Genomic DNA, 26183 nt, shown 5'->3' on the forward strand with positions numbered 1-26183 from the left:
TCCTCTTCCTAACAAAACCCCAGAACCGACAAACAAACAAATCTACCCCACAGTGGCAATATAACTACCACATCAAGGGGATGAATACAGTATCCCTAGAGAAAGGCAGAACAAGGAGTAAGAGATGTCTGTCATTGGTGTCTTAGGGACCTTTTGTAATATGGCATTGTTTTTCTTAACAGAATAAAGCACTCAGAGAAGTGTGTTGGTTAAGTCCATGAACAAATCAAAACACTTTTTACCAGTAAGAGACTTTATGAAGTTTCCCTCACATTACAAAGCCTTCCAACAAAGAGTGATGCCATGCTGAACTTAACCATTCAGCACATGACCTTGAAAAAGCTTCCAAGTATTTCAGTTACAGGAAGAAAAGCCCTTGTGCTACCAAATTATACCCAAATGCTTTAAAGCATTTTTACCCTTAAGGCTAGAAAAGAGAAGAAGAAGAAAAAAAAGAAGTGATGACTTTATAAGAGGGGCTTCCTACCTAACAGAATAAGCATGACAAGTACAAACTGTGTGTACTTCTCTTCAAAGCCTGGAGAAGATGATATTGTGGGTCCTGTTTTGACAAATGACATATTTTTAAGGCTGTTGCTTTAGATAAGCACCAAGTATCCTGTAGTTAAATTAAGACAACGTAAAAATATGTCATTCTCTACTAGAGCACAAAGACTCAGAAAGTACGAGATTCTCAGATACATGTAGCTCCTATGAAACGGTGCGGCTACATCAGCCTCAAAACAGTCCCTGGAAATCCATCATTTGCCCTCTATTTCTAACATACCCATAAAATAAATCCATGCAAATATGGAGAGAAATTATCTTATTAGCAAGATCATCAATGTATCCATTTTCTAAAGCAATCTAAAGCCACTATGAAGTAATGTACTCTCTGGAGTATAGCTTTACACTTGCATCAAGTATTAGGCCAAAATGTCAACTCCTCTTAGACTTAAGCCTACTCTAGTTGAAAGCAGCCTTTATAATGAAAATTACCCCTGACCATAAACAGCCTGACCCTCTGCATATGAATAATAGTGGCTAACACACTGCTAGGAATGAACCATATGAAACACAAAGTCATCAACAATTTTTATGATAATACAATAAACAAGAGGCAGTCTATTTTCCTCGGTTAAGTAAAACTTTGGTTGCAGATTATATTTCTAACACAAAGGTGGGCTGTGTCTTAGGAAAGTCAGCTTGTTTTACGAGTGTTAGTGGACTTGTCTTTCTGCTGGACACAAGAGAGATGCAACAGAGTATGAACATATGTCTAAGTAAATACAGATCTGAGGATGTACAGAATTTGGCATGTTATTCCAAGTAACCTTTCAGGGTGCTCATAGATTTTGCAGACTGCAAAGCCTTCTCTGGCGTACAGATCCATCTGTCTCCTAGAGATTTTAATGGAAATGGACCCTGTCATCAAGAACAGTTTGTGTGAGTGCAGAGCATCAGAAAGAGCATGGTAACCTAATGAGAGATGACTTTATCTCTTACCTCCTGCCTCCCCCTTTGCACCAAACCTTGACCAACACATTGAACTTGTCCTACACAAATCTGGAAGCCAAAGCAGCTGTGACATGGAAATCCAACTTAAAAAAAGGGAGGAAAAAAACCCAACAAAACTGCCCAAACCCCAGTACCAACACCTCTGGACAACTGAAACTTGAACAGAAAGAATAGATATTATCCGAATGCTATCCTAAGGCTGCTGTTGTGCTCTTTGTATGGTCTGGCAGAGAAAAATGTTATGTGTCTCCTACTCCAGCTCTCAGATGCTACCAAAGGGGTTTCATCACTTGGAAATAACTTGCATAGCCATTTGAGTAGCCTTCCAACTGATATGGTTGGATAGTTGCAACCATCCTAACATAGCATATGTATCTCACTCTCTCCGAACCTTTCAGAAAGATTATGTGGTAACAGAGACAAAATACATACCAGTTATCTCAAAGATGACTTTTCATAGATAACAGTTATGTTGGCATGTTAACAGGGATAAGAAATGCCAAAGAAACAACCAAACCTTAAATTGTACATAAAATGGCCTTGCATAAAATGCATCCTCATTGAAAATGGTCCTCTTCTATAGGCAATTTTTTGGGGGGTGCAAACATTAGTTAATGCAGTAAGGCTGTAACAATAATAAGGATTAGTTTGTAAAAGAGCAGTTAAGAGTAGTTACTCGCCATAGATAAAGGGTAAAGCTGGTATTTATAGCTTAACCACAAATGCAAATGTGGTGAGTCTTGAGCTTCCCCACCCTTTTTTCTTAAATCTGCATTGTTAAGCATTATTTGTCAAGGATTTCTTAAAACTACCTGACTGGTTCCTATCTAGTACAAGATTCTCAACAAGCTGCAAAATGTATAGACAATATGTCAAGTGTGAGTCTAACATGACAGGAATAGGCAAGTGATGCCAAAGAATCAAATCCTGCTGTTCATGACACCACTGAAGTCAAGAGAAGCTCATTGAAAGCCATACCTAACAGAAGGTACTGGGCCAGAAAACTCCCAGCTTCATTCTCTCTCATCCTTTACCACGGTTTGAATTCAGGCTTGACAATCAGCTACTTACTAACAGAATGAAAGGACAGCAAGCAGTGTGCTATTTGGTGGACAGCACAAAGGAATCTTTTCTGCCTGAATGTATTCTGGGTAGCCTGTAGTCTTGTTTTGCTAGGACTGAATGCCAACAGCTTTCTTAACCTATTACTCACCTTAACTCAGACAACTAACATGCACTTATAAAGACTTCTATTTTTTCCCCACAAACTAGTTCTGTTGTAGGGCTTCTCACTGCATGATTGATAATAAAATTAAATGTAAGTTATTACAGAATTCATTTCCCCTTGCATTTTTGTCTTTTCAGGCAATTTTTCTCTCCTAAAAGCATATTTAAAATGTCACACACGTGCCTTTGAGGAACAACCTAAGACATGTGTTTGTTGAACTTCAGTGCAATGTCAACAAACCTTGGCTTTCAATAAGAAAAAAAGAAAATAACCACATGCCATATTCTGATGTACTGCTGGGGTTTAACAGCACTTGGGTTCCTTCAACACACACAGCCCACGTGTTCCTGCAGCCACAAGGGACTGGCCTTCAGACCCTCCACAAGCTGCGATTCCTACACAGGCTTTCAACTGCAACAGGTGCAGCTGACAAAACAACCTCTAACAACCTTCCAATGAGATGAATTCGGGCTTGAAACTCTTGTTTTAATGAAAAGTCTGCTCGTAACAAAAAAACACAAACCACCAGACCCTGAAATGATACCCCGGGGGAAGCAGGAGACGTTTGTTCTGCCAGCACCGGGGCACCGGTCCTCCAGCTTGCCTTGCTGCAGGAAGAGCCCCACAAGGTCCCGTTTAACAGGACCATGAGGATTCCCTCTGTAACAAAGCGAGCCTTTGGAAGGGCGCGGTGCCTGCCGAGCTCAGGAGGAGGCTCAAGCCCAGACATCCCGAGGCGAGCCCGGGCCTGCAGCAGCACCAAACCCTGAGGCGGCCGGGCCCGGCCTGGCCCGGCGGTGACCCCCAACCACTTCACAACGCCTCTCCCCGGGAGGCGTCTCCGCCGCGAGTCCGTCCGGGCCCGCCAGGCACTTACCGAGCCCCAGCACCGGGATGCACCGGCCGTTGGCGAGCGGCAGCGCGGGGCACTTGCCCCTCTCCGCCGCTGCCATCCTTCACGGCTGCGGCCCCCCGCGCTCCCGGCCTCACGGACTACAACTCCCGGCAGCCTCTGCGCGGCTGGCGGAAAACGCGTGGCCGGCAGCGGCAGCGCGCGGGTACCTGCGCGTGGCGCGGCGGCGGGAGCGGAGCGGCGGCGGGCCCGGTCCCGGTCCCGGTCCCGGTCCCGGTCCCGGTCCCGGTCCTGTCCTGGCCGCGGTGCGGTGCGGGGTGGCGGCGGCGGTCCTGGCGGCGGTGCGGGGTGTGAGGCGCCGCGGCGCGATCCCCGTTTCCCCCCCGCATGCTTGGTGCCGGCGGCGCTGAGGGCCTGTCCAAGCATGCTGTACCTGGTCGGGCTGGGCCTGGGAGATGCCGAGGACATCACGGTGAAGGGGCTGGAGGCGGTGAGGCGCTGCCGCAGGGTGTACTTGGAGGCCTACACGTCCGTCCTCACGGTGGGCAAGGAAGCGCTGGTAGGTCTGGCCGCTGCTCTGGCACACGGCCGCGGCGCCTCCGAGGAGCAGGGAGGGTGCGGGGGCAGGAACAGCAGGAGAAGCACAGAAATCGAATGCATGTGGCCTTCACAGACTGTTTTATAGGAGAAGTCGTTTTGCTAACTTGTGAGAAGATTTTCCCTCCCTGTAAGTATTGACACTAGTTTTCATCCCAAATTCTAGCAGCGTATGGAGGTCACAAAGTATTGGAGAGGTTGCTTAGGAAAAACATCAGCTGTGTTTAAAACCAAACAGGAAATGGAAAGGCATAATACCATTACAATACATGTTTTGGAGCCTTGAACCTCAGTGTCAGCCTGAGGTGTCAGAGCATGCCTGCCTGCTGGGAGGAATAACTTGACTGTCTCACATTTCCATCTTCCCTTGTGGGCCAGCTTGTCTCACCAGGCTGAGACTTCTTGAGCATACACAGTTCAGAGATGGGCTGTTGAACACAAAGGTAAGGTTTTTTGTTAGTGAACACACCTTATGGAAGAAGACAGTTGTAAACATTCACAAATTGTAACTCTGATGACTTTGGTGTTGAAATAACACAAAAAAAAAAGAGTTCACCTACCCACAGAACAGGGATCTTGCCTCCAAATCAGCTGTGCAGTACTGTACAGAGATGCTGTCTGGGTCTTGTGTGCTGTATAGTCACGGTGTACTTGTATGCATACGTGTATGTACATACAGCATGTCAGACTTTTGACTTGTAGCCAGCATTATGTTATTTCCAGATGCAAGCTGGACTAGAATATTTGGGGCCATCTCTGCTATATCTGCTGTATTTTGAAATGAAGACAGACTCCACGTTTTTCTATTCACTGTAATGTAGCAATCTGAATTGCAAAGAATCCGTTCAGAACAAAGTGTGGTGTGTTTTTGTTGGACGGTTGGAAAACTGCAAAAATAGAAGCTATACTTGGATACTTGCACTTTGCAAAACCTGCATTTGCTGTCAAAACAATTGCTGAATTCCCAGCCAGCTGAAAATAAACCATCAAGTAATAGAAAAAGCTGAATATTTCTGGTGTGGTTATTTTGGGGGGTTTGTTTGCTTTGATTTTTAAGTCTTTTGGAAACCTTAAAGTCCCAAAGGTGATGTAATTGTAAAAGTGATCAATAAAAACAGTAAAAGATGCTGTCTCACCTGAAACTGGCTTCAGAGGTGATACAGGAATTAATCACCAAGTGTTGATAATACATCCCAGTTTACATCCAAGTGACAGTGCTGCATGGTTTCCTTAGTAATTTGTAGGTCAGTCTCTCCTGAGCAGCATAGAAAGTCATGGGAAGGCTCTCAAGAATAAAGAATAGGTTCTTTCCCGCAGGGGTTGTATAGAAATCATCCTGTGCTGATGCTTTTAAAGTCAGATCTCAAAAAAAATTACTCTGGTCCAGTGATAAACTCACCAAAACGTGTGTAGCACTGTCACTAAGCTCTCAGCACCAAGTGCTTTGCTTTACAGAGCAAGTCCCGTTGTGCTGTACTATCACCAACGTGCACCTAGTGTAAGATACCTAATAAAAACAAATAGAGGGGTCAAATTTTGTCATAGTCTGTTGAGGACATACCTCATGCTGAATCGCAGATACAAGATCTGCTTATGTATGTATTTGCTCCCCTTTCTATCAAGTCCATACAGGTTGCAGTCTGTTACACAGGGAAAAGGATCTTCTCGTTTTACAAACATAAACTTATACAAAAATGGTGAGGAAGTAATCTTCAGAAAAGGGAACCAAACCCAGTAAGGAAGGTGCCACATCTAGTACTCTGGCTACAGGATGGATTATTCTGTGGAGGCACTACCCTGCTTCTGTACTAGTAGGATGGTTCTCTTGTCAGTTGACTATTTGTTATGGACAAAAATGAAGCTATTCACTGAGGGCACAGGAGAAGTCAGAAGAATATCTCTCTGGACTGTATGTGACTTAATAGTTTCAGCAATTTGTTAATATTCATAATTCCACTCAATTTTCTGAATACTATTTAGAACAAAACCAGCTTTTTCGGTCTCTGCCCTGGAACAAAACCCTTTTATGTCATCATGTAAAGAGCATATGAAATGTATAGTGGCCCGTGACAGAGAGGTCTGCTCAGGGTGATCAGACAACATGTTCTAGAACTAACAAGTTTTATTACACGTGTGAGGTTAATTCTGGAGATAAATGCATTTAAAACATACAAAGAGATGGGATGATTGCCGAGCTGCTGAGGAAGAGCAGAAGACACCATCAAATACGTGTTTACCAGCATACACAGGAAAGTAGTTCTTACAGAGAACTGGGTATGGAGGATTACTATGAAATCTTTCCTTAGATGTGGTTAGTTACAGTGTGTTAAGGAAAAATATAAAGCTCAGTTGTGTAGCTATTGCTGTGTTTGTATCTGGTTTGATGGCAGCGTTATAACTAACCTGAGAGGCTCAGACACGTGAGAGGCTTGTAAGGCATCCTGCCTTTAAATACAGCTGCTAGGTACCTTCAGTATACTGGTGTGATTGAGCTACTTTTGCAGCAGCTGCTCACCTGACACAGGAGGCATAAAAACCCGTGTCAATATCAGAATAATCTTGATTAATTTTTGTCGGGTTGGGAGCTGCTGTATGGATGTGCAGGTGTTCCCGTGAAGGGAGGTGAGGCAGGGGCAGAGCAATAAAGTGGGCCTTTTCATTGTGTTCTTGAGTGAGCACCCAGAGAGACAAAAAAACGCTTCCAAGTGTCTCATTTTGGTGTTTCTTATTAATTTCTAGGAAGAGTTTTATGGAAAAGAGTTGATCCTGGCTGACCGAGAAACAGTGGAACAAGAAGCAGACAGCATTCTGAAAGAAGCGGCGGCTAGTGATGTCGCCTTTCTTGTAGTTGGTGACCCTTTTGGGTAAGACAAAGCAACGTTTTAACTATTGCTGTGCCTCAGTCACTCTCTTTTTTTTTTTCTGTAGGAAGGAGTCATTCTCCATAACTGCAGTTCTTTGTGAAGAAGTGGGTTTTCAGACCAGAAGCACTTTTTGTGTCTTTGTGTGTTTTTTACTGCATTAAAGACACTTTGTCTTGCTTTGGAGCTTCCTTGCCCAGATGTCCTTTATGGATAGGAACATGGACCCTCTGAGATGTGTAAATCTGTCCTTCAGCAGTCATTTTATCATTTCACTCTCCTTGCTAGCTCTTATAGAGAAAACTTTGTTATCTGCTAACAGAAGAAATTCGAGGATACAACACAATTAATAAATGCGCCACTTATTTTGAGGGAGTATTTTAGTTGCTATTTGTACTTACAGACTGCAGCTCTTCTGCTCCGTTGGTTTAGAGTGAGTACTGATTGTTGGTTGTACAGTGCTGCTGCTTTGATGTACGTTGGTTTTTAAAATCACTTCTGTCATTATAAATGTTTTCTCACGTTGGGTTATTAAGCCCTTTGTTTCCACTTTTCCTTCCTGCTGAAAGGTATCGTCTTTTTCCATCACCAGAAGCAACTCCTTCTGTCTTTTCAGTCAGGCATCATCAATCTGTAATGTCAAGCCATACAGAACAGCTTTTAGTCTCCAGCTGGTGATTCAAGATTTATACCACAGTGTTAAGGGGCAGCAGAAAAATCAAATCACCGAGCACCCTGTTTGTGAGTGGGAAGGATGGAGCGGGTTTATGAAAAAGAGGAGCAGTGTGCACATCTGCCAAAAGCACATAATTTATGTAAATACAGGTTGAAGGGAATTAGCAGGAGAATAATAGATTGAGCTACTACTTGTGGGCAGATGATGCTGTATTTCAGAAATATTAACTATGCTTCCAGTGCATGATAACATTAAGATTGGGATTCATGCAGAGTGCAGAGCCACATTACCTGTACCCTTGTGCTCTAATCCAATGACTGGTAAGTAAGTACACAAGATTAAGAAACCAACCTACATGTATGGAAATGCAGTTGCTACTTGTAAGCAATATCTCCCTCCGCCTCAGTTATCATTAGCTGCAGTTTGAAAACACTTCAGTTCTGATCAGTGTACTACACCATTGCAGAAAACTGCCCTTTTTGGAAAGGAATTGCTTCCCTCTAAATGTTTACTTTCCTAGCTCTTAACATTGCAGCTAGAACTGCTCCCGTGGCCACACAGAGCCCTAAGGATTTAGGGGTTCATGAGGTTACTAGGAAAGAGTACTGAGTGTTTCTGTCCTAAGAGGTTACTAGGAAAGGGTACTGAATGCTTCTGGCCTGAGAAGGAAGGATAGAAGCCACGTGACTGCAGCCGATTGTAGAGTTCCAAGTCTGTTTGCAGGTGAGAACAGTACTTGGCAGCCTTAGGGAACCTTGGGTGCTGGTGGTTAGTGGTTAAAGTGATAAAACAAGCTGTGCTCCTGTTGGTCTTCTCATTGCTGTTCACTGCAAGTGAACATCTGCATATGTGGTACCACCTGTGGATGTGCCAGCAGGAACCTGCCAATTGTGGCAGTATACTGGAAAGCCCACCTTCATCCAGCTTGGTGCTAACATTCATATTGCTACTACCCACAGAACCTAAAATCTGTATCAGTGATGGCACATCCTGGCATTCCTCTGGGTGCAGAGGGCTGGCTCCATGCAGCCTTTGATGTTATTAGCTAAGTGCTCGTGAGGGCACTTCTGCTTCTAGCTACAGTCATTATAGACAGATCTATTGGGAGAAAATACTGGCTCGAGCCAATTTCAGTGCATAAAAGCCAGCTGGTCCCGTGGTCAGTATTAGCATAACCACAAAATCCTCCAGTGCTCCTTGTCCTACATATGTGAAAGGGAACAGTACAAGGCTGTAACCTAGTCCTTCTCTTGGAGCAGGCATTCTTCAGTCACCTTTGCTTATGGAAGTCAGGAGCATGGTTTGTTTACTAACTGAAGTGTTGCTTTAGATCACTTTGTTTTCCCAGGTCTGGGAGCCTGTTTGTGTTGGAGTCTCTGCATTCCCAAATTCAATTTCCTCTGTTTTTTTTTCTTCCAGTGAAACTGATCTATTTTAAAACAATTGATCTTTATATCCTTGCCAGCACCTGACCTGCTGATTGGTGCTGCTCAGACACAGAGTGTCAAAATTACCAGGCAAAAAATGAGAGGAGTTCTTTTAGGGTAACTGATCCAGGCCAGGGTCAAAGCCAGGCTTCCTACATAATTATACTGATCAGCATATACTGTTTCTTTTTTTGTGTCCTTCCCTGGAATGGCCACACAGAAATGGGTGGCACATCTTGGGAATGAGATGGCTAAGGCCATTGTTCAGGTTTGATGAATTTAGGCAAGGGGTAGGTGTATTTTTATATTTGCCATGGAAAACAGAGTGCCTAGCAGGTATGTAAGCACACATGCAGGCAAGAAACATGTGGAGACATTGCTGCAGATTTGCTGGCTCTGTATATAGTTACTACCTCAAAAGAACTCTAATCCCAGTCGGTTTAAATACTGCCCCAGTAATTCCTGCACCAATCGCTGCCAGGTGTTTATTGAGCATTAGACCTGCAGCCAAGTTTAGCTGAGTTCTGACTCCTAAGCTTAACTGGAATTTCCTTAATTATCTCAAAATGAACTTGATCACTTAAACTCTTGGACACTGTTAATTTGAGTAATTTGGCTGAAACATTATCAAAGTCGATTTAGTCTAAGGATGTTTTGCCTAAGTATTGATTGCATTTTACCTCAATCTGTCCAAAGGCCTTGGTTGGGTGTGTTGCTTTCCTGCCATGCACTGGTGCAGGTGGGAGAAGGTCTGGCTGTGCAGTGAGTAAGGAAACACTGGAGTTTTGTGGCAGTCCGTGGCAGATAGAACTGACCTTTACAGTCCAGCTGCTGTCCAACAGACACCTGCAGAAGGAAAAGGATAAATGAAGCTTTGCTTTTCAAGTACTTGCCAGAACTGCTTTAAAAAGTAACAATTGTGTTGGTGTTCCAGTCCTAGTGATGCCAGAAAGCTGCAAAGACCTGTGAGGTACTGAGGACTCCTGTATTTTCAGCTGGGGAAGATGACAGCTGGAAGCCTTCACTGGAGCTTTTACTTTCCTGTAACAATTAGTCAAGTTATTGTTGCCCTTTTGGCACTAGTTGTGAAGGGTTTCATTTTACTTTTAAAGCAAACTATAATGCTAGTAACACTTGGTGACTTTAATTCCTTTCTTTCCTTGCCACAGGGCCACGACACACAGTGATTTAGTGCTCCGTGCAGCGAAACTGGGGGTTCCATACACGGTCATTCATAATGCCTCCATAATGAATGCAGTGGGCTGCTGTGGTTTACAGGTAATGGGTTTGTATATGCTGTTCCACAACTGCTCTGCTGCTGCTGTAGCAGTGCATGTTGCAATCTGAAGTCTGAAGATCTGTAGCCACCCCCTGCTTCTGTTGTCAGGATTTGTTACCACTCCCTTCTCAGCCTGCTACGAGTCAGCAAAAACCCCTTTGGATGGGCTCATGTGAAAGTGAATTGTGACATTTCTTCTCTGCTTTCTGACTTCCCTTTGCCCCCAGACACTTTGATATTTATTTCACAGATAAAGCTTTGCTCATGTTGGTTTCCGTCTACTACTGATGGTCGCCTGGTAAGTTTGTCCTGAAATTAGGTTGTTATCTCGTTGATAAATATGCTGGTCTTGTTGTCAAAGGAGGAGATGCACAAGCCTGTCTGTCTATATGTCTAACTCAGATTGTAACCAAGTCCAAACTCTTGTATATGCGGCATTCTTTTTCTCTGGGGTTGACCTGTCTTCTCTTTCTGCCCATCTGCCAAGAGAGGAGGCATTTGCCTAGCCAAGGGCTGGATGAACAAATAACACTTTGTTGTGCTTCTTGAATGCTTAAAGTGGAAAAGGTCTAACATCCCCAGGAAAATACTTCACTGCTTCCTGATACACTTGCATAGGTTCATGATTACTTTTCCTTCATCAAAATGTTATGGCAGTATGTGTATCATAGCTAGTCACATAAAGTTAGCTGAAGCTTCCTCCTCTTGTTTTCATTCATTACTTTAACACAGAACCTGCCCTCTCAACGTTCAGAATTGGTTCCCTGTGTATGGGAAGCTCTTGCTTTACCAAAAGTGAAAGCAAGCAGAGGAATGCTGGTGCAGTGCAGACAGGAGCTGAGGGTTTGAGCAGTAGCGTGTCCCCTCTGAAGGAGCAGAATTCCCCCCTACCTTAAAATAACACCTTTTCAAAAACTCCAGCAAACAACTGATGCCTTCAATTTTACACTGACAGACTCCAAGAGCTTTGTTTCAATGCTGCTCCATTTCAGTCAGGAGGGTGTTGTGTGTGGCTTTGGTGTAGGGATGCCAGAGCTCTGCCTGGCCCAGCACTGACACCCGCTCTGAGGGGAGTGCTAAAAGCAGCACAGCATTCCCATGCCTTAGAGTGCTTCCCAGGAGCACCTTCTTACTGATAGCTGCCTACAGCTATGAGACTCTGGCAAGATTCTTTCTTAGGAAGGAAATGGGATCCTAGGTGTCTAAAATCTGTACAGCAGACAGATGGCAGCTGCCACACGACTGCCCTTGCTGGGGCAGGGAACGTGGGAGATGAGGTGGGGGCTCATGCTGCTGCAGTTTGCATCTGCTGAAAGCTGTTGACAAGGAGTTTCTGCTACTTGCTGTCTTGTTACTATTGTTTTATGTTCATTAGGAAGGAGGATGCAGGGCTGATTTTCCCAAGAGAACAGGTGACCAAGTTTTCCCAAAGTCTGTTTCCCCGTGACTCCAGCGAGGCACAGGAAGAGGTAGAGAGCTGCCAGGCTGACTGACAGACAGGCAGAGCACAAAACTAACTGTGACTGTACTGCAAACAGTCCCTAAGGTTATTCACATAAGCTGAGCTTTGGAGATTAGTTTACTATTTCCTTATCTCATGCTGAGGGGAAGAGACCACGAAGGAAATGTGATGTTATTCATTCTGGCATTAGTCCCCTTTTTCATCCTGGCTTGGGAGGGGCTGCTTTCTCCCAAGTCAACATTCCTGTTGTTGTATAAAGCATTTTAGGAACCTAGTGATCGTACTGTATCACTGGACAGACTATAACCAGCTGTATTTTTAACTCTTCACTGCTCCTTACAGGCATAAACAGCAGGGGTATCTCACAGAAGAGCAGCCTGTGATTTAACTGGAGTTGTGGTGGAAGTTAATCATTTCTTCCAACAGCCTTTATGTTCATGGCAGCCTCCTGTCATCAATTTAGTTTTGGAGTTACTGTTTTTCCCGTTGCAAAGTTGCTGTCAAGTGTAGCAGGGATTCCTCTTTTGCTTCACCACAGAAAAGGCTTGGCTTTTTTTCTTGTTTTAATCTGATTGTGATACAAAACCTCTTTCTTTCTTACTAGAGAAAAACAGGAAACACCTTTATAGGCTGTTCTGAAAGCCATGTGTGAAGTGGGCTGTAACTGCTGATTAGGCCCTCAGTGAACTGCAGCTACTGCCCAGCCTGGTCACCAAAGAACACGTCTCTTGTCATCAGAGGAATGCTTCTGTGCAGACAACAACATTCTGGTTGTTGTGCAGTTTTCCTGTGCCACAGTGAGTTACTGCAGTCAGCAGAGCATTAGTGGTGGTCTGGCACCTTCAACTCAGATTTCTTGACAAATTGTAAAGAAACTGTAAGTGTAAATATTTATTTTCAAACACTTTTGGTTTTTACTGTCTTGCCCATTGAACAGATCCAGTGCAGCTGTTTTGAAGGCTGCACAGGTGAAGATTGGGACTGTACAAAGAACAGGGTTTGGGGTTTTTTCCTAGTTTTGAAAAGTAAGCCTTGTGACCCTCACAGGTTGATACAGTGAGCTATAGTTGCTGAAAGCAGGGCATAACATGACTTAGCAAAGTACTAGTATGACTGGACATAAGGCTCTATGGCTTGCTGTGGCTGCCTCTTTCATCCCGTTCTGGCTGTGCTCTGAAGAACATCTTTTTCCTCAAGAGCAAATGAATATGGCTGGGGGCTGAGAAGGCAGAGGTGCCTGTGTGAAAGTGCCTCTTAGCATGTTCTCTGCAGGTTCACCTCTCTCATCTGGAGTCTAAAAAAGTAGGTTTATTGATCACTCTGACTCCTGTTGCAGTGGGGAGCAACCACCAGTGAAGGAAGTCAGATGGCTTGGTGTCCATGCATGTGGCGAGGGAAGTCAGGGAGAGGGGACAGAATTCCCCAGGGAAAGGCCTAGATTCTCAGAGAGCACTTCTAGTGGGAGACAGTTCAGCTTTCCTCAGCTGCAGCTGCACACTGTGTTTCCATGGCTTTGGAAAACTTAGTATTTTAGGTAACAGGCTTAGCTCTGTTCTACCACTGCTTAGCTACCCTGTGAGCAAGGCATTGCCTTGTCTCTCTCTCTCTCTGGCTGGGATTCAGCATTGCAAGTGAGAACAAAGGGAGAGCCCAGCCTGACCTCCATGGCTATATCTGTACCCAGTTTTGCAGAACAGGACTGATTGGCCCTAGAATGAAGCAAACTCAGGAGCTTTAATTTACACCTTTTTTCCCTAATCTGCATGACACCTGGGTGAGCTGGGGAAGGTCCCTGGCCAGAGCAGAGTTCTCCGGACAGAACTCTCTCTGGCCCAGTTCTGGTAATGTAGCTTAGAGCTTGCATCTGGCTGGTCAACACCTGAGCAAAACTGCATCATACTGACCTGTGATGCATGTGTGGGAATGATGCAACTCGCAGTGGCCTGAGATAATGGCACTACTATAAAAGAAAAGGCTTGAGAACTGAAGTGCAAAGCTAGAGGCAGGCCATGGGATGAGACAGAAGCCTAAAATGAGTCACCCACTCCTGGGACAGTGCTGTTGCTAGTTCTGAAAGCACTTATTTTATCATTTGGTGGGGTAGCTAGGAAAAAAACCCACACAGGTCGTGGCTAAGAGCTGCCTTTCTTTTGAGACATACCCACTTTCCACCTGAATAGCTTCAGAACAAACATCTGCATGTCCCCTTGTTTCTTTCAGTGACTCATCTCCATTTCTTTTGTTTGCAGCCCAGGTAATTGGGGTAAGACAGTTATAAGACAGTTGTGCCTTTTCACTACCAGCTGATCACTGTGCAAAAGCAGTGCTTGCTATGGTACCTTGCAGCCTTCACTGAACAGGTTTTCAGGAGCTGAAGGATGCTCATTGAGCTCAGAGTCAAACAGAAAGCCTGTAGTAGCTGTGGGAGCGGAACCTCTCAGTTCCACCCTCTCTCTGTGCCCTGATCTTCAGAAATACCCTTTACTCTGATAGGAGGGGCCCTACACAAAACGGTTAATATTAACTGACAGTTAAACCACTTTCCAGCACTGGTTGGTTTTCACACTTACTACCAGTTTCTGAGCCCTTTAAAATTGGCATTTGTTTCTCAAACAGACAGGTTAAACCAGTGCTGGTCATGCTACTGCACTGTCCACAGTTGCTGCTCAACTTGGTGCCACTTGGCATAAGCAAACATGACCCAGAAACATCCATTTAATCACAACTTTGTTTCAGGTTAGTCACCCAAGTGACCAAGGTGAGGAGGAACCACTGTGTGATGCTGCTGGGAAGAGTCTTAAGAGGTTATTAAAGATAAGGTGGTATCACCTTGGAGAGAAAATCCTGTCCTGTTCAAGTTTGCTTGGAGTTTCTGAGGCTCTCGATAGCTGAATTTTGTTCTGTTTGGGGAGGGCTTATTTCCTAAGTGCTGGTACAGGACACAGCCAAGAGATAAAGGTGGTCTTGCCTTCAGCTGCTGTTAAAGTGATTTGTCTCATCTGCCTCCTGAAGACTGCAGTCATGTGGAGTGGGCTTCTCACAGCCAAGCACCGTGTCATCACAGTTCCTTTTTTTCTGGCATTCACGAAGGTGACTGGAGGTTTTTGGGACAGCTGAGCCAATCTGTTGGCTTGCAGTACACCAAGGAGTCACAGCCTGGGGTGTGAATAGCAAAAACTTACATGTGAAAGTTCTCATGAGAGGCATTTGAAGTTGCTAAAGGTCTGTGGTACCAAATACAGTAGTGTAAAGGGCTAGAGCTGGGCTTGTGGTTGTTTCTTGTGACCAATTACAAGCAAAAATGAAGCTTGACTGATTCTCGCTGCCTCTGTTGATGATTCTCCCACCTTCTAAGCTGCTCTCAGTCAAGAATATTTAATGTAAAGGAGAGCAGGAGCCCTTTAGTGTGATGTACAACAGTCTGGAAGGATGTTAGCTAGTTACAGAGGATAAGGGGGGAAACGTGGCTTGTTCTTTTTGAGGATGAACGTTGCACAGCATCACGTTAAAACTCTTAGACAAGGCTCAACAAAACATGGTTCAGCTTTTCTGTGTAGGTCCATTGGGATTTATCAAGAAGCAACCTGGGCTAATGCAAGGTGCTCTAGGGTCTCCAAATTCCACTGAGAAATAGGTGAAAAAGCCCCTTGGTGTCTGTCAGTGGGATGGGATCAGGCTCTGCAGAACACACCTGTCCTGCGAGAACTATCCGCAGCGTAGCCTGTGGGCGCCTCAGCACAGACCATGGGTGAGGAGCCTCTCAGTCCCCCAGGGTTTAGGGGCACTTGCATGTGTAAACAGCTGCCAGATCTGAAAAATGTCATGATAAGAGGACTCCTGTTTTTTTTAACCTTCTTCTCCCGACACATCTCCAGCTCTGAAGCTGTCTGAAACTTTAGGAAAGCTGGTGGGCTCGTGCTGAAGAATTGCTGTGTCACCACTGCAGCTGATACAGCAACAATTCTGGGAAGGATGCTGTAAAAATAAATGTCTGCATTTTGAAATGTTTGCTTCTTGGTTTCTCTGCAGCTGTGGCCTTACTGACCTTTCATATTCTCTCGTGTCTCCTCTCCTGCTTGCTTTAGTACATTTTAGAGGGGATGGGGGGATCTTCCTTTTTTGATTTCCCTATTTAGCCTCAGCTTGTTCCTTCTTTTTATGCCCCATATTTTTGTGGTGATTAGCCACATCAGTATTTTAAGTGAATGCTGTTGATCTGGACAGCTCCAGATGTCTGTTATCACTCAGACTGGCCATTAATGAAGTTGCTCAGTAGTTTCATTGCACTTGCACTTGCAGGCAGGATCCCCAAGCTGAGGTCAGGGTCAGCATTTTTGCTCTCCTAGTTTGTTCTGGCCCCTCAATTAGCAATCAGTTCTGCTGGTATGAACAAGTAAAATAAGAAATGTCATTAACAGAAGGGTTAAAAGTGCTAAATGAAAACAGGCAGCTCAGTACTAAAAGGTCTCACCAATGCTTTCATATTATGTGTGTGTAAATAAAATAGGTTATAGCTTGTTCTGAGGTGATGAGGAGCAGCTTTTCTGCAGGACTTTGTGAGAGGCAAAGCACTCGAGCGGACAGAGCATTGCTTTGGAGAGCTCTGGCTTCCTTTTCTGACTCCAGCTGTTGCATTGCAAAACTTGAGTGCACAAAGCTTTGCTTAAGCCAATTACTACTTGGGGTGTGTGTGGGGGGAGGGGTATTTCCAAAGACTGAGGTCTTTCAAAATGACCTTTTGAAATGTTCCTGTGAAGTTTGTGAGCATTGGGCAGAAGGTGAGAAGGTTCCTTTCCAAGCCGAGGGCACAAAATGTCTGTCCAACCATTTCACTGAAAGCCCTTTGGAATTCTGGCACTTTTGTGCCTCAGCTGAATGTGGGCACTCTAACAAGCGTGAGGATTAGTGCAAGTGTGATGCTTGAGCTGTTTTAGCTTGTACAGAATGGACCTTGCCCACTCCTAAAACCCAGCTGCTTAACGCAGCAGCAGCACGGAGCAGACGGCTGCGACCTTCCTTTGCTGCTGCCTCTCTTTAAGGCTGTGCCAGCAACCGTGGAGCATCCCTGTTTCACTGGAAACATACACAGCTTTCACTGGCTTGTTAAACTTCTTAACAACCTCAAAGCATGACATTAATTCTTAGCTGTGTTGTAATACACCTTGCTTAACAAGTGTCACAGTTTGAGACCACCGACAAGCACGGTTTGGGGTTTAGGGCCCTATTCAGTCTTTCCTGGGTGGTGGAAAGAATGGGCTTTAATTTCAGTGGGTTCTGCTCTAGCAGCCCCACTGTCCGCCCTAACTGCTGAATCCTCAGGGCAGCAGAGGAATTGTTGGTACTTACTGCTCTCTTGGGCTTTTCTTCAAAGTCTGATACTTCGTGTTAGATTTCAAGAGGCAGAAATTAGAGCACAGCATGGGAAGCTGGATTAGCAACAAGCTGAGTCCACATGAGGTACAGGGAGAGAGTTAAAAATGTCATTCTGCTCCAGATGAGTGTTGCTTCCTCAGTCTGGTGGAAGAGCAGTGCCTGTGTCTGCAGAGATCAAATGCTGGATGAGAGAGAACTATTTGTATCTGTAGGAGTGCTCGTAAGGCAATTGGTCACGAGCACTCAAGCACAGCTGATGGTATTGCTTTGGTTTGTTCATTGTATTGCTTCCCTGTCTCAGCATTCATAGATGGGTGGTGTTCCAGAAAGATGCCAAAGTAGCATTTCTCCCTCTTTAAGGTAAAAACATGGATGCATTAATGCTAGGCCATCTCTTCTTTTGAAGCTTTTAGTTAGTAGAGGGGTATAAATTGCAAAGGTGTTTTTAGGTTAATAAAACACGCTCCGCTCCATCATGTTGGTGTAGAAGCTGCTTCTGTGCTGTCCAGCTGCTGAGCAAGCAAGTGTGGGTTTTGAGACTGTAAGTGCAGTTTTCTGTGATATCAATGCTTTGGGAAGATGCCCTGAAATTGTTTCCACTGAATAGGCCATTTCTGACAAAAGCATTTGAGTGGTTTTTGGCATTTCAGACTTCAGTTTTAATGCAAAACCTGCTACACAAAGGGCAGATTCAGTGAGTCTGACTGGCAGTGCTCACACAAAAAGGGTAACTTGCTGAACTTGTTGTTGGCAAAGATGATGGAGAATCTTTGCAGTGATCAATGGAAAAGAGGAAAACAGCAATTAGAACAAGTGCTGTAGGGTATAGGGTTGAATGCCCAGCTTGTTTTTCATTTGTGGCAGAGTGGTTTGAACAATCTGATTCCCAACAAAACTCTTACCTGATAGTAACATTTTGCCCATTTCTGCACATCCTTTTCTTTGCTAAAAGGCAGAGGTGGAAGTTGCTCTCCTTCAGGTTATCAGAATGCCAAAGGGACCAGGGTAAGATTGGAGGTTAATTGAGGCCACTTTCTGTGCTGAAGGAAGGCCGCTGCTCTTTGGGAAATGACTGCAGTGGCTTCCAGGGGATGGTGAGCTAGTTTAGTTCGGTTTGTACTGGACATGTCAGCAGTAGTTGATGACTGATGGTGGACTGCCAATGAGATTAAAGAGTAACTTGCTCCTGGATGCTCAAACAGGGGAGAGAAGAAAGAGAAAATCCTCCTTCCTAAAGCTTTTCTTCAGATGTGGTACAAAATGGATAGAGTTCTGGCTAGCCACGTGAAAACAGGCAAAACATAGCTTGTTTTTTGTTTTTCTAGAACACAGCTTTGAAATAGTTACATCGGGAGCAATTCACTAGGTTGGACCTATATTTAGTTTACTGGCAGCAGCTGCAGGTTGTGAAATGTACGCTGTGTGTTCTTGTCCCTGCGCTAGGATGAAATAGTGAAAAGAGGAAATGTTTTCAGTAATGTTCCAGGAATCTTTGAATAAACACTGACCTACCAGCATGAAGGGTTAAAATCTGAGCTTCTGGCCCCTTGGAAACAAACACATTTGTGCTTTGATTGAATCTCTGCTCTGCCAGCATAAAGGAGTTAAAAAACCACAACCTGATGCCACGGCAAAATAAGGATGTACAGGGGAATCCCCGGATGGCACGGAGCTGCCAGAGCTACTTCAGCACAGGGCCCTCTTCTCTGTTGCCAGAACACACAGTGCCTCCTGTAGTGGGCTTGCAAAAGCAGTTTTTCCTTCCAGGTTTACAAAGAGTGGGGAGGTTGGTCTGTGTAGCTCTTGTCTCTCTGGTGGGCTCGAGCAGAGACAATAGTGGCAGGCTGTGAAATTCATCTGGGATGGCCCCATTCCAGAGCTGAACTGACCAAAATTGCTTCATGGTTTTGCCCTTTCTGAAGTTGGTTACAAAAGCTTCTGAGCCAAATGCTGCCTCAGGTTAGGCGGGACTTGGGCTTTGGCGTCGCTGCGAATGGCTGGCAAAACCTTTGCTTCAGCTGCCCCACCAAGACCAGGGACACGTGATAATTAATGGTGTTATTTAATGAATTACATCAGTGAGGATGTAGGACAGAACCTGCCAAGGACGGTCTGCTTACCATGAATGCATGAACAGTGTGGCACCTCTCTGCTTCATGCACAATCTGTCGCTGTCTCCAGACGTCTGTATCCGATGCCTGTTTAGACTGTAACTTCTGCCTGGTACAGCTCTCATCTGCAGGAAGGTGCTGTTTTAATGCAAATACCACTGTATCAGTAGAAGCTAAACCTCATAGGTATTAGGGCATTATTAGAAGTTGCCCAGCCTTACCAGAAATAACAAGTACTAATTCTAGTGCTAGTCTTACAAAGTTTTGCCTCTAAAAGGACTTCAGAATTAAGTAACAAAGAGTAGAATGGGGATGAAAAGTTACTGTGCAGTGGAGAGGGGAGTGCAGAGATAGATCAGAACTTTACAGGTAGTCCATTACTCATTAACTCATTCTTTACTGTTTGGAGGCTAAAGGGAAAAGAGCACGAAGAAGCAAAAACCAGTTCAGTAATTACAGATGCTGTCAAAGAGAAGGCAAAGGAATGCACTAGAACCAGTCAGAGGCACAGAGCAGCACAGAGCAGCTTTTTTAAAAGGAACCACGCTCTACTAGGTTTTTTTCTTATTGTGTATGTGTGTGATTGCTTTTTCTTTGTTTTACAGCTGTACAACTTTGGAGAGACAGTTTCCATAGTCTTCTGGACAGATACGTGGAAGCCAGAGAGCTTTTTTGACAAGATCGAGAGGAACAGGCAGAATGGAATGCACACACTGTGCTTACTTGGTAAGCAGCAGCTCCCCTGGTTCCTTGCCTCCCATCTTCCCCCTGCCCAGAAACAATACTGATAGGGATGAATGAAGTCTGTGATTAAACAAACGTTCTCAGCTCATGTGTGTCTGTGAAGACACACCAGAAAATTGGAAGGTTAGCACCTGTGTACTGAAGAGTCAGTTCAGCCACTGCCCATGCTGCTGCAGCCAGTAATTTCCTAATTCCTCTTCAGAAAATCCCTAAGAAATGATGCCTTTGTGGAAGTCAAACAGGAGCAGGAGGCCCAGCTCTCTGCTCACAGAGCTCTGCTCATGGAGCCGAAATGGAATGATGCTCCCCCGACCCAACCTGTCCCCAGGCTCTCCCCTGGTCCTCTGATCCTCATCCTGCCCAGCAATCCTCAGCTGAAAGCCACTTTCTGAGTAACTCTGCTAGCCCAGGGGACTCCTTAAAGATGATGGAACTGCCTGCTTATAAACAGCAGGACACTTGCATATTTGCATCTATAGTTCCATACCCTTGTGTCGCCTTTCAGACACAGCTTGGAACTCCCGGTGCTAAATAAGTTAGTACTTTAAGTACAGACAAACCCTGTGGTAACTGGGGGGGTCCTGAGCAGGAAACAATTTAAATATGTAAGCATCACTGCACATTAAACTTTCCAGTGTCTTGAGAGTTGTTTTCAGATTGGCTGCAAACCAGAACCGTGGTGATTTGTTTTAAAGGATGACCTCACGAGTGTTTTAAACAAGGACAATTACAGCTGTAAATATGCTCAAGTATTCTTTAGCTACTCTGTATAACCACCTTCCTTTTTACTATTAACTTTTTTTATGCAGTAGTGAGAAAGTGAACATTTTGAAACGGGAAAACTGAATTAGGAATCTCATGTTTCAGGGACAGGCACCTGCACCGTGGTGTAGGTCACAGCTCAGAGCTTCCACCTTCCAAATGAATTGTTCCTGTAGTGCCCCTTGGTCACTCTGGTCCAGGTATTTATTGTTTATCCAACTGGGTGACCAGATCAGCAAATGGGATATAAAAAGGTTAATGCTGATGAGCTTCTGAATGCAAAGTGACTTGACAGACATGTAAGCAATTTGTGACAGTGCACTAAGAGTCTGGCAGCTCTGCATTGTAAAGCCCTTTCCTCACTGCCGTGACGGTTCAGTAGTTGGTTGTGGAGGCTCCTTCCTTGGAGGGCTTCAAGACCCACCTGGACGTGTTCCTGTGCGACCTGATCTAGGTGACCCTGCTTCTGCAGGGGGGTTGGACTGGATGATCTCTAAAGGTCCCTTCCAATCCTACCATTCTATGAGTCTATAATTGAGCAGTACTTTTAAAAACCCCCTGAATTGCACACTGTGTACCCAGCTTGCACTCTGCTGTCTGAGGGGCACCTGAACACAGATGATGGCCTCTTGGAGAGACTGTGGCCCCTTAGTTCCATAAAATTGCAGATATGAGCCTTACCTGACCCCTCCTTTATTGCATTTGTGCCCAAATCCTTTCTTTCTCCCCATAACAGAAGGTTGTTCTGAATTTTGATGGGAACAGGAAGGAAGTGCTAACGAAAGCCAGGTTCCTGCACAGCCCTGATGTAATTGCTGCCCATCAGTCACACTGTACCTTGTGTGAGCACAGCCTAGTGCCACTGCCCTGGTGTGCTTACACGTGCTGCCATGGAGCTATCCTGGGGGAGCTATTCCTGCTGTTTGTATACCCAGCAGTACTTTCATTCACTGCTGGTGCTCTGGACTCTGTGAAACTTGCCCTGTCTTTGGGTAGAGTCATGTGCATCATCACTACACTTTGTGATGAATTAAGGTGAAACAGCACAATGTAAAGCCCTGTAATAGCAAAAATGTTATCAAGTGTATAGATTCTGCCAGTTAAACTAAGCTTTGCCTATATAGGAAGCTTAAGTGGGAAGCGTGGAGAAACCCTGCCTTTTAACATCTGTTTTGTTCCACAGATATTAAAGTGAAGGAGCAGTCTCTGGAGAATCTAATGAAGTGAGTCACCATTTTGAAAATACATAGAAATACACACACAGTGTCTTTACAAAGGGGCTTTTGTGCAAGGAACAAAGGTTCTTTGCCCACAATCTAACACTGAACTTACCTGCCTTCTCCACAGTGGCCACAGGCTTTTGTCCGTTACACCAGGACCTGCCTTTATTTATAGCAACTGAGTGAAGCTGCAGCACAGCATCTTTTCTTTAACTGTTCCTGTCAGAAGTGTTAGTCCTGAATGGGACAAGCTTTCTGCTTGGCAAATGAAGGGTTACTTTCTGTCCCATCCTGAAACAGATTAGTAGGTGAAACGTGCTGAATTCATTCTTCCTTACAGGGGCTAGAAACAGTGTGAAGCACTGAATCCATACCAGCCTTTTACAACAGCTAAAGAAGCAAGCCATGGAAAATGCTCCCAAGTTCATTTAACTGTGTTCAGAAAAGCTCTTGCCACATCTTAAATCATCTCTCTGCAATCTGTGTGCTTTGACAGTGGCAAACAGAAAGGGTTACTTTATACACAAGCTGTAACTCTGGTCCAAATTAACATTTGTGAAGTCTTCACAGTATCATTGAGGTTTGTTTATTCTGGAGTTTCAAAACACGATCTGTTTGACTGAACCCACAGTTGGCAAAGGACGCAGCATTTCATTTAAGAACGTATTTCTAGTCTGTAATCATCTGTCTGCAGGCCATTTGACAGAAAACCACTACTTTGCTCTTGAATTTAAGCCTAATGCATCTTTCAGGAGTAGCTGCAAAACTCACATATTGCCTCCAGCAGCTGAATTTGCTTTCAGGACTCAAATGACGTGCCAGCTGGAGGCCCTGCTGTTCCACAGGTGTGCTCAGAGCACAAGAGACTTCTGTCTTCCTTACAAACTCCACTCTTGTATAAAAGGCCGAGCCTGAGAGCCTGGGCCTGTTTGAGTTCAGTTTGCTGGGGTAGAGGGTTCTTGAAATAAACTGTTAAGCAAGCTAGGAATAATGAAATGGGTTACATGTGAAATTATTGTTCATTTCTTTCCCTGCAGAGGCAGAAAGATCTATGAGCCACCACGCTATATGAGTGTGAATCAAGCTGCAGAACAGCTTCTTGCCATTATTCACAACAGGAGGCTCCAAGGAGAAGAACCAGGTACTACTACTGCAACATTTCCTCTCTCTCTTCTATTCTATTCCCCTCCCAAGTCACACTTCACGATGAGCCTCTCAACTCCTTTCCTCTTAATCTCAGCATCCTCCTGCTCTGTGGTGGAGCTGGGCTGCCCTCAGTCCTGTCAGGAGATGGGTCTGGCAGAGCTTGAGCACAGTGCAGTTCAGTGGGCACAGATGAACGAGCACTAGTGGCTCCAGGGGGTTTAGTTAAAGCCTCACTTGGGTAACCCTGGATTGTTTCTGTCCATCTTTAACTGTGAGCTGGCTGATCCGTTAGAGTGGCAGGAGGTGGAAGGATTCTGAGCATTTCAGATTGGCTGAGCTTCAAAAATCTCTGCTGTTGTATTTGGACTGCTCACCCTCTGCTCCACATGAACACCAGCACGAACCCAGGTTAACCCAGCGATGCAAAATGCTGATTTTGACCTTGAGTTCTTAACACCAGTCACAGCAAACTGTAAAAGATGGTTAAGACAAAGGGTGAAATCACAGCAGCTGTAAAGGTGACTCAGCTGTGTTACAGGAAAGTTCTAATCGAAATGCATCTAGTGACATTCCTCCTTTCAAAAGTTTATGCCTTAAATACCATTAAAAGTGAAAATCCTTTCACTTTATCCTTTACATAGAATGAGTGAGAAGCAGCACTTTCCTCAAAGGGAGCACAATTCCTGGATGAGTTTCACATTCTGTTTCTGCTGCCTTCCCATTCTGGCTTATAAACATCCCTACGATACAGCTGCATTGTCTTTGAAGAGCGAGCTGCTTTCTCAGCCACCCCAATGATGTGGAGGTCTAAGAAAGCAGTGTTTAGGCTTTAAGTACTTGTTCATTTATGACAGGACCATTAAGTCAATAAATGAAGCACTTAATCCTGTTTCTTGCAGGAATTACTGAAAACACACTTTGTGTCGGCCTGGCCCGTGTGGGTGCCCCGGATCAGAAGATTGCTTCAGGCACCCTGTCTCAGCTGTGCTCCGTGCAACTGGGTGGTCCACTACAGTCCTTGGTTGTCACAGGCACTCTGCATCCTCTGGAACTAGAAATGCTTCAGCTTTTTTCTGTAGATAGAACCAGTTTTGAAAACCATTTCAAAGAACCACTTAAATAAAAAATGAAGCAATTCAATGTTAAATCCATCTCTAATTCCATGTCAGCATAGAGTCATTTTCTGTGATCATTTAGAGCTTGTTCAAGTGCAGTTAGATTGTGTACTGCTTCAAAAGGCAACACTGTAGGAACAGGGGCCTGCTCTTAACCTGAGGCTACAAACTGCACCTGCTGGTATCAGCTTCCAACACCTCCAGAAACCTTTAAACCCCTTTGCCTGATTCAGTTCATTGCCATCTGCATCAGCCTTAGGGTGCCGACTAGGGTAAGAAGTGCAAGCAGGAAACTGCAGAAGTGTGTGGCATCACTTTGGCTGTGGTGCATTAACTCAGCCTACTGCAGACATTGTTAGCAGAGCATTTTAGATGTTACATTGCTTTTCAACTTTCCATAAACTCTCTCACCAACAGAAACCATTAACGTGCAAAACCTGTTAGGTCTGTATCCACCTTGCACTTGGGAGAGTGAACAGGCAGGGGAGAATGTTCTTTGTGTCTACACCAAGGAAAACAAAGAACTCACCTTTTGGACAGCTGGAGAAGCTGCACAGAATTTATTTCAGAAGGCTGCAACTTAAAACAGAATGATTTCTTCATTGGTTAATGCATTTATGAAGTACTGGACTCAAGCTGCAGCAAAGGCAGTTGTGAAGAAACAGCCTGCAAGGATTCTCTGCAAGATCAGCTAACAGATGATGACAGTTGTTGCTGCTGCAGCCAGTCTTTGCACTATGCATGACAACAAAGCATATGTTTTTTTAAACTGAAGATTTATTGGAAAGCAGTTTGATCCCATATCTTTTGAGCAAGAGAGGATATTTAACATTTTGTGTAGTCTGTATTCAAGTAGAAAAAAATTACATTAAAAATCTCTAATATTGCACTTGGGACAAGTCATGGCTGAGCTACTAACATCAGCACTCCAGAACGAAATCATACAGAGCCTTCCGAATTTGAGCGAGCTGCCTTGTGTTGTCATTAAGATTTCTCTACAAGTATGTTGGACAGACTGTACTCTTCAACTGCAGCTCTCTGCAAAGGGTAATTCCTGTAATTCAAAGGTAAAGGCAAGCAAGATGCTGAATGCAGGCAATATGCTGTGTGCTACCCGGAATGGTTCTGGCAATTTCTTCATTCACAACATTTCACACTTTGGCCAAGGTGCTGTAAAGCAATTCATTTAAGTCTTGTACAAGATCCCAGCACAGACACGAAAGACCTCAATGCACATGGGAAGTGAAATACACAACTCCTTTTACACATTATTTCCGCCGAATTACCACACAGGCAGAAACCTTTTGTGGCTCACTGGGACAGACAAGTAGATTAACCAGTGCTTGCAGGCAGCCAGACGTGTGCCCTTCCCACAGGCTACAGCCGAACGGGCACCTTCTCCCATCACAGCAGACTCTGGCCCACCGAGGACGGGCACGGCCACAAAGCCTGAGCGGGGGGGAAATCCCAGAGGGAATCCCCACAAGCTGCAGATGGGGATTTTCATGGGAGTGTAAAGGAGAATTAACCACAGAGTATTAGGGATCAGAGAAACAGATTATGAGAAAACAAAAAACAAATCCCTCTGTACTCATTCCCAGACACGCTTCAAAGGACGAGGGGGTACGAATCAGAGCAAGTGGCAGGCTGATGGCTGCTGGGGAAAACTGGACAGGGCTTAAGGAACTAAAGCTGTTGCTCTGAACTGGTATTTAAAGATCTTGGTATTCCATGGGCATTGATTAGGATCTGCATTTTGTAGAAGCACAAAGGTTTCTGCAGCTGAGATCTGCGCTGCGAGAGCAACGCCG

At 44.7% G+C, this 26183-nt stretch overlaps 2 protein-coding genes across 4 annotated transcripts in view; one reads left to right on the forward strand and one right to left on the reverse strand.

The window, feature by feature from the left end:
- The window catches only part of LOC104553923 (uncharacterized oxidoreductase ZK1290.5), a 40520-nt gene extending 36793 nt beyond the window's left edge, over nt 1–3727 (reverse strand). For all 3 annotated transcript variants that reach the window (XR_009819354.1, XM_062003551.1, XM_062003549.1), the window contains exon 1: nt 3624–3727. Coding sequence is in view for 2 of the 3 variants with exons in the window: in XM_062003551.1 (XP_061859535.1) it covers nt 3624–3699 (76 nt within the window). In the remaining variant the exon portion in view is untranslated. The remainder of the gene's footprint in view (nt 1–3623) is intronic.
- Nucleotides 3728–3826: 99 nt separating this feature from the next.
- DPH5 (diphthamide biosynthesis 5) lies at nt 3827–24404 on the forward strand. The gene is made up of 7 exons (XM_010210367.2): nt 3827–4158; nt 6936–7060; nt 10330–10438; nt 19991–20111; nt 22075–22114; nt 23149–23252; nt 24157–24404. The coding sequence occupies exons 1-7, from the start codon at nt 4024–4026 to the stop codon at nt 24378–24380; spliced, it is 858 nt and encodes a 285-aa protein (XP_010208669.2). The 5' UTR covers nt 3827–4023; the 3' UTR covers nt 24381–24404.
- Nucleotides 24405–26183: the final 1779 nt, after the last annotated feature.

This window comes from Colius striatus, chromosome 10 (assembly GCF_028858725.1).
Source record: "Colius striatus isolate bColStr4 chromosome 10, bColStr4.1.hap1, whole genome shotgun sequence".
In the NCBI taxonomy this organism is placed as follows: Eukaryota; Metazoa; Chordata; class Aves; order Coliiformes; family Coliidae; genus Colius; species Colius striatus.

Bases quoted from the DNA above. Each gene is read 5' to 3' on its own strand.
- DPH5 (XM_010210367.2), top strand. From the start codon at position 4,024: ATGCTGTACCTGGTCGGGCTGGGCCTGGGAGATGCCGAGGACATCACG. The intron at 22,115-23,148 runs GTGAGTCACCAT...CTTTCCCTGCAG, and splicing joins TCTCTGGAGAATCTAATGAA to AGGCAGAAAGATCTATGAGC. The intron at 23,253-24,156 runs GTACTACTACTG...TGTTTCTTGCAG, and splicing joins GCTCCAAGGAGAAGAACCAG to GAATTACTGAAAACACACTT.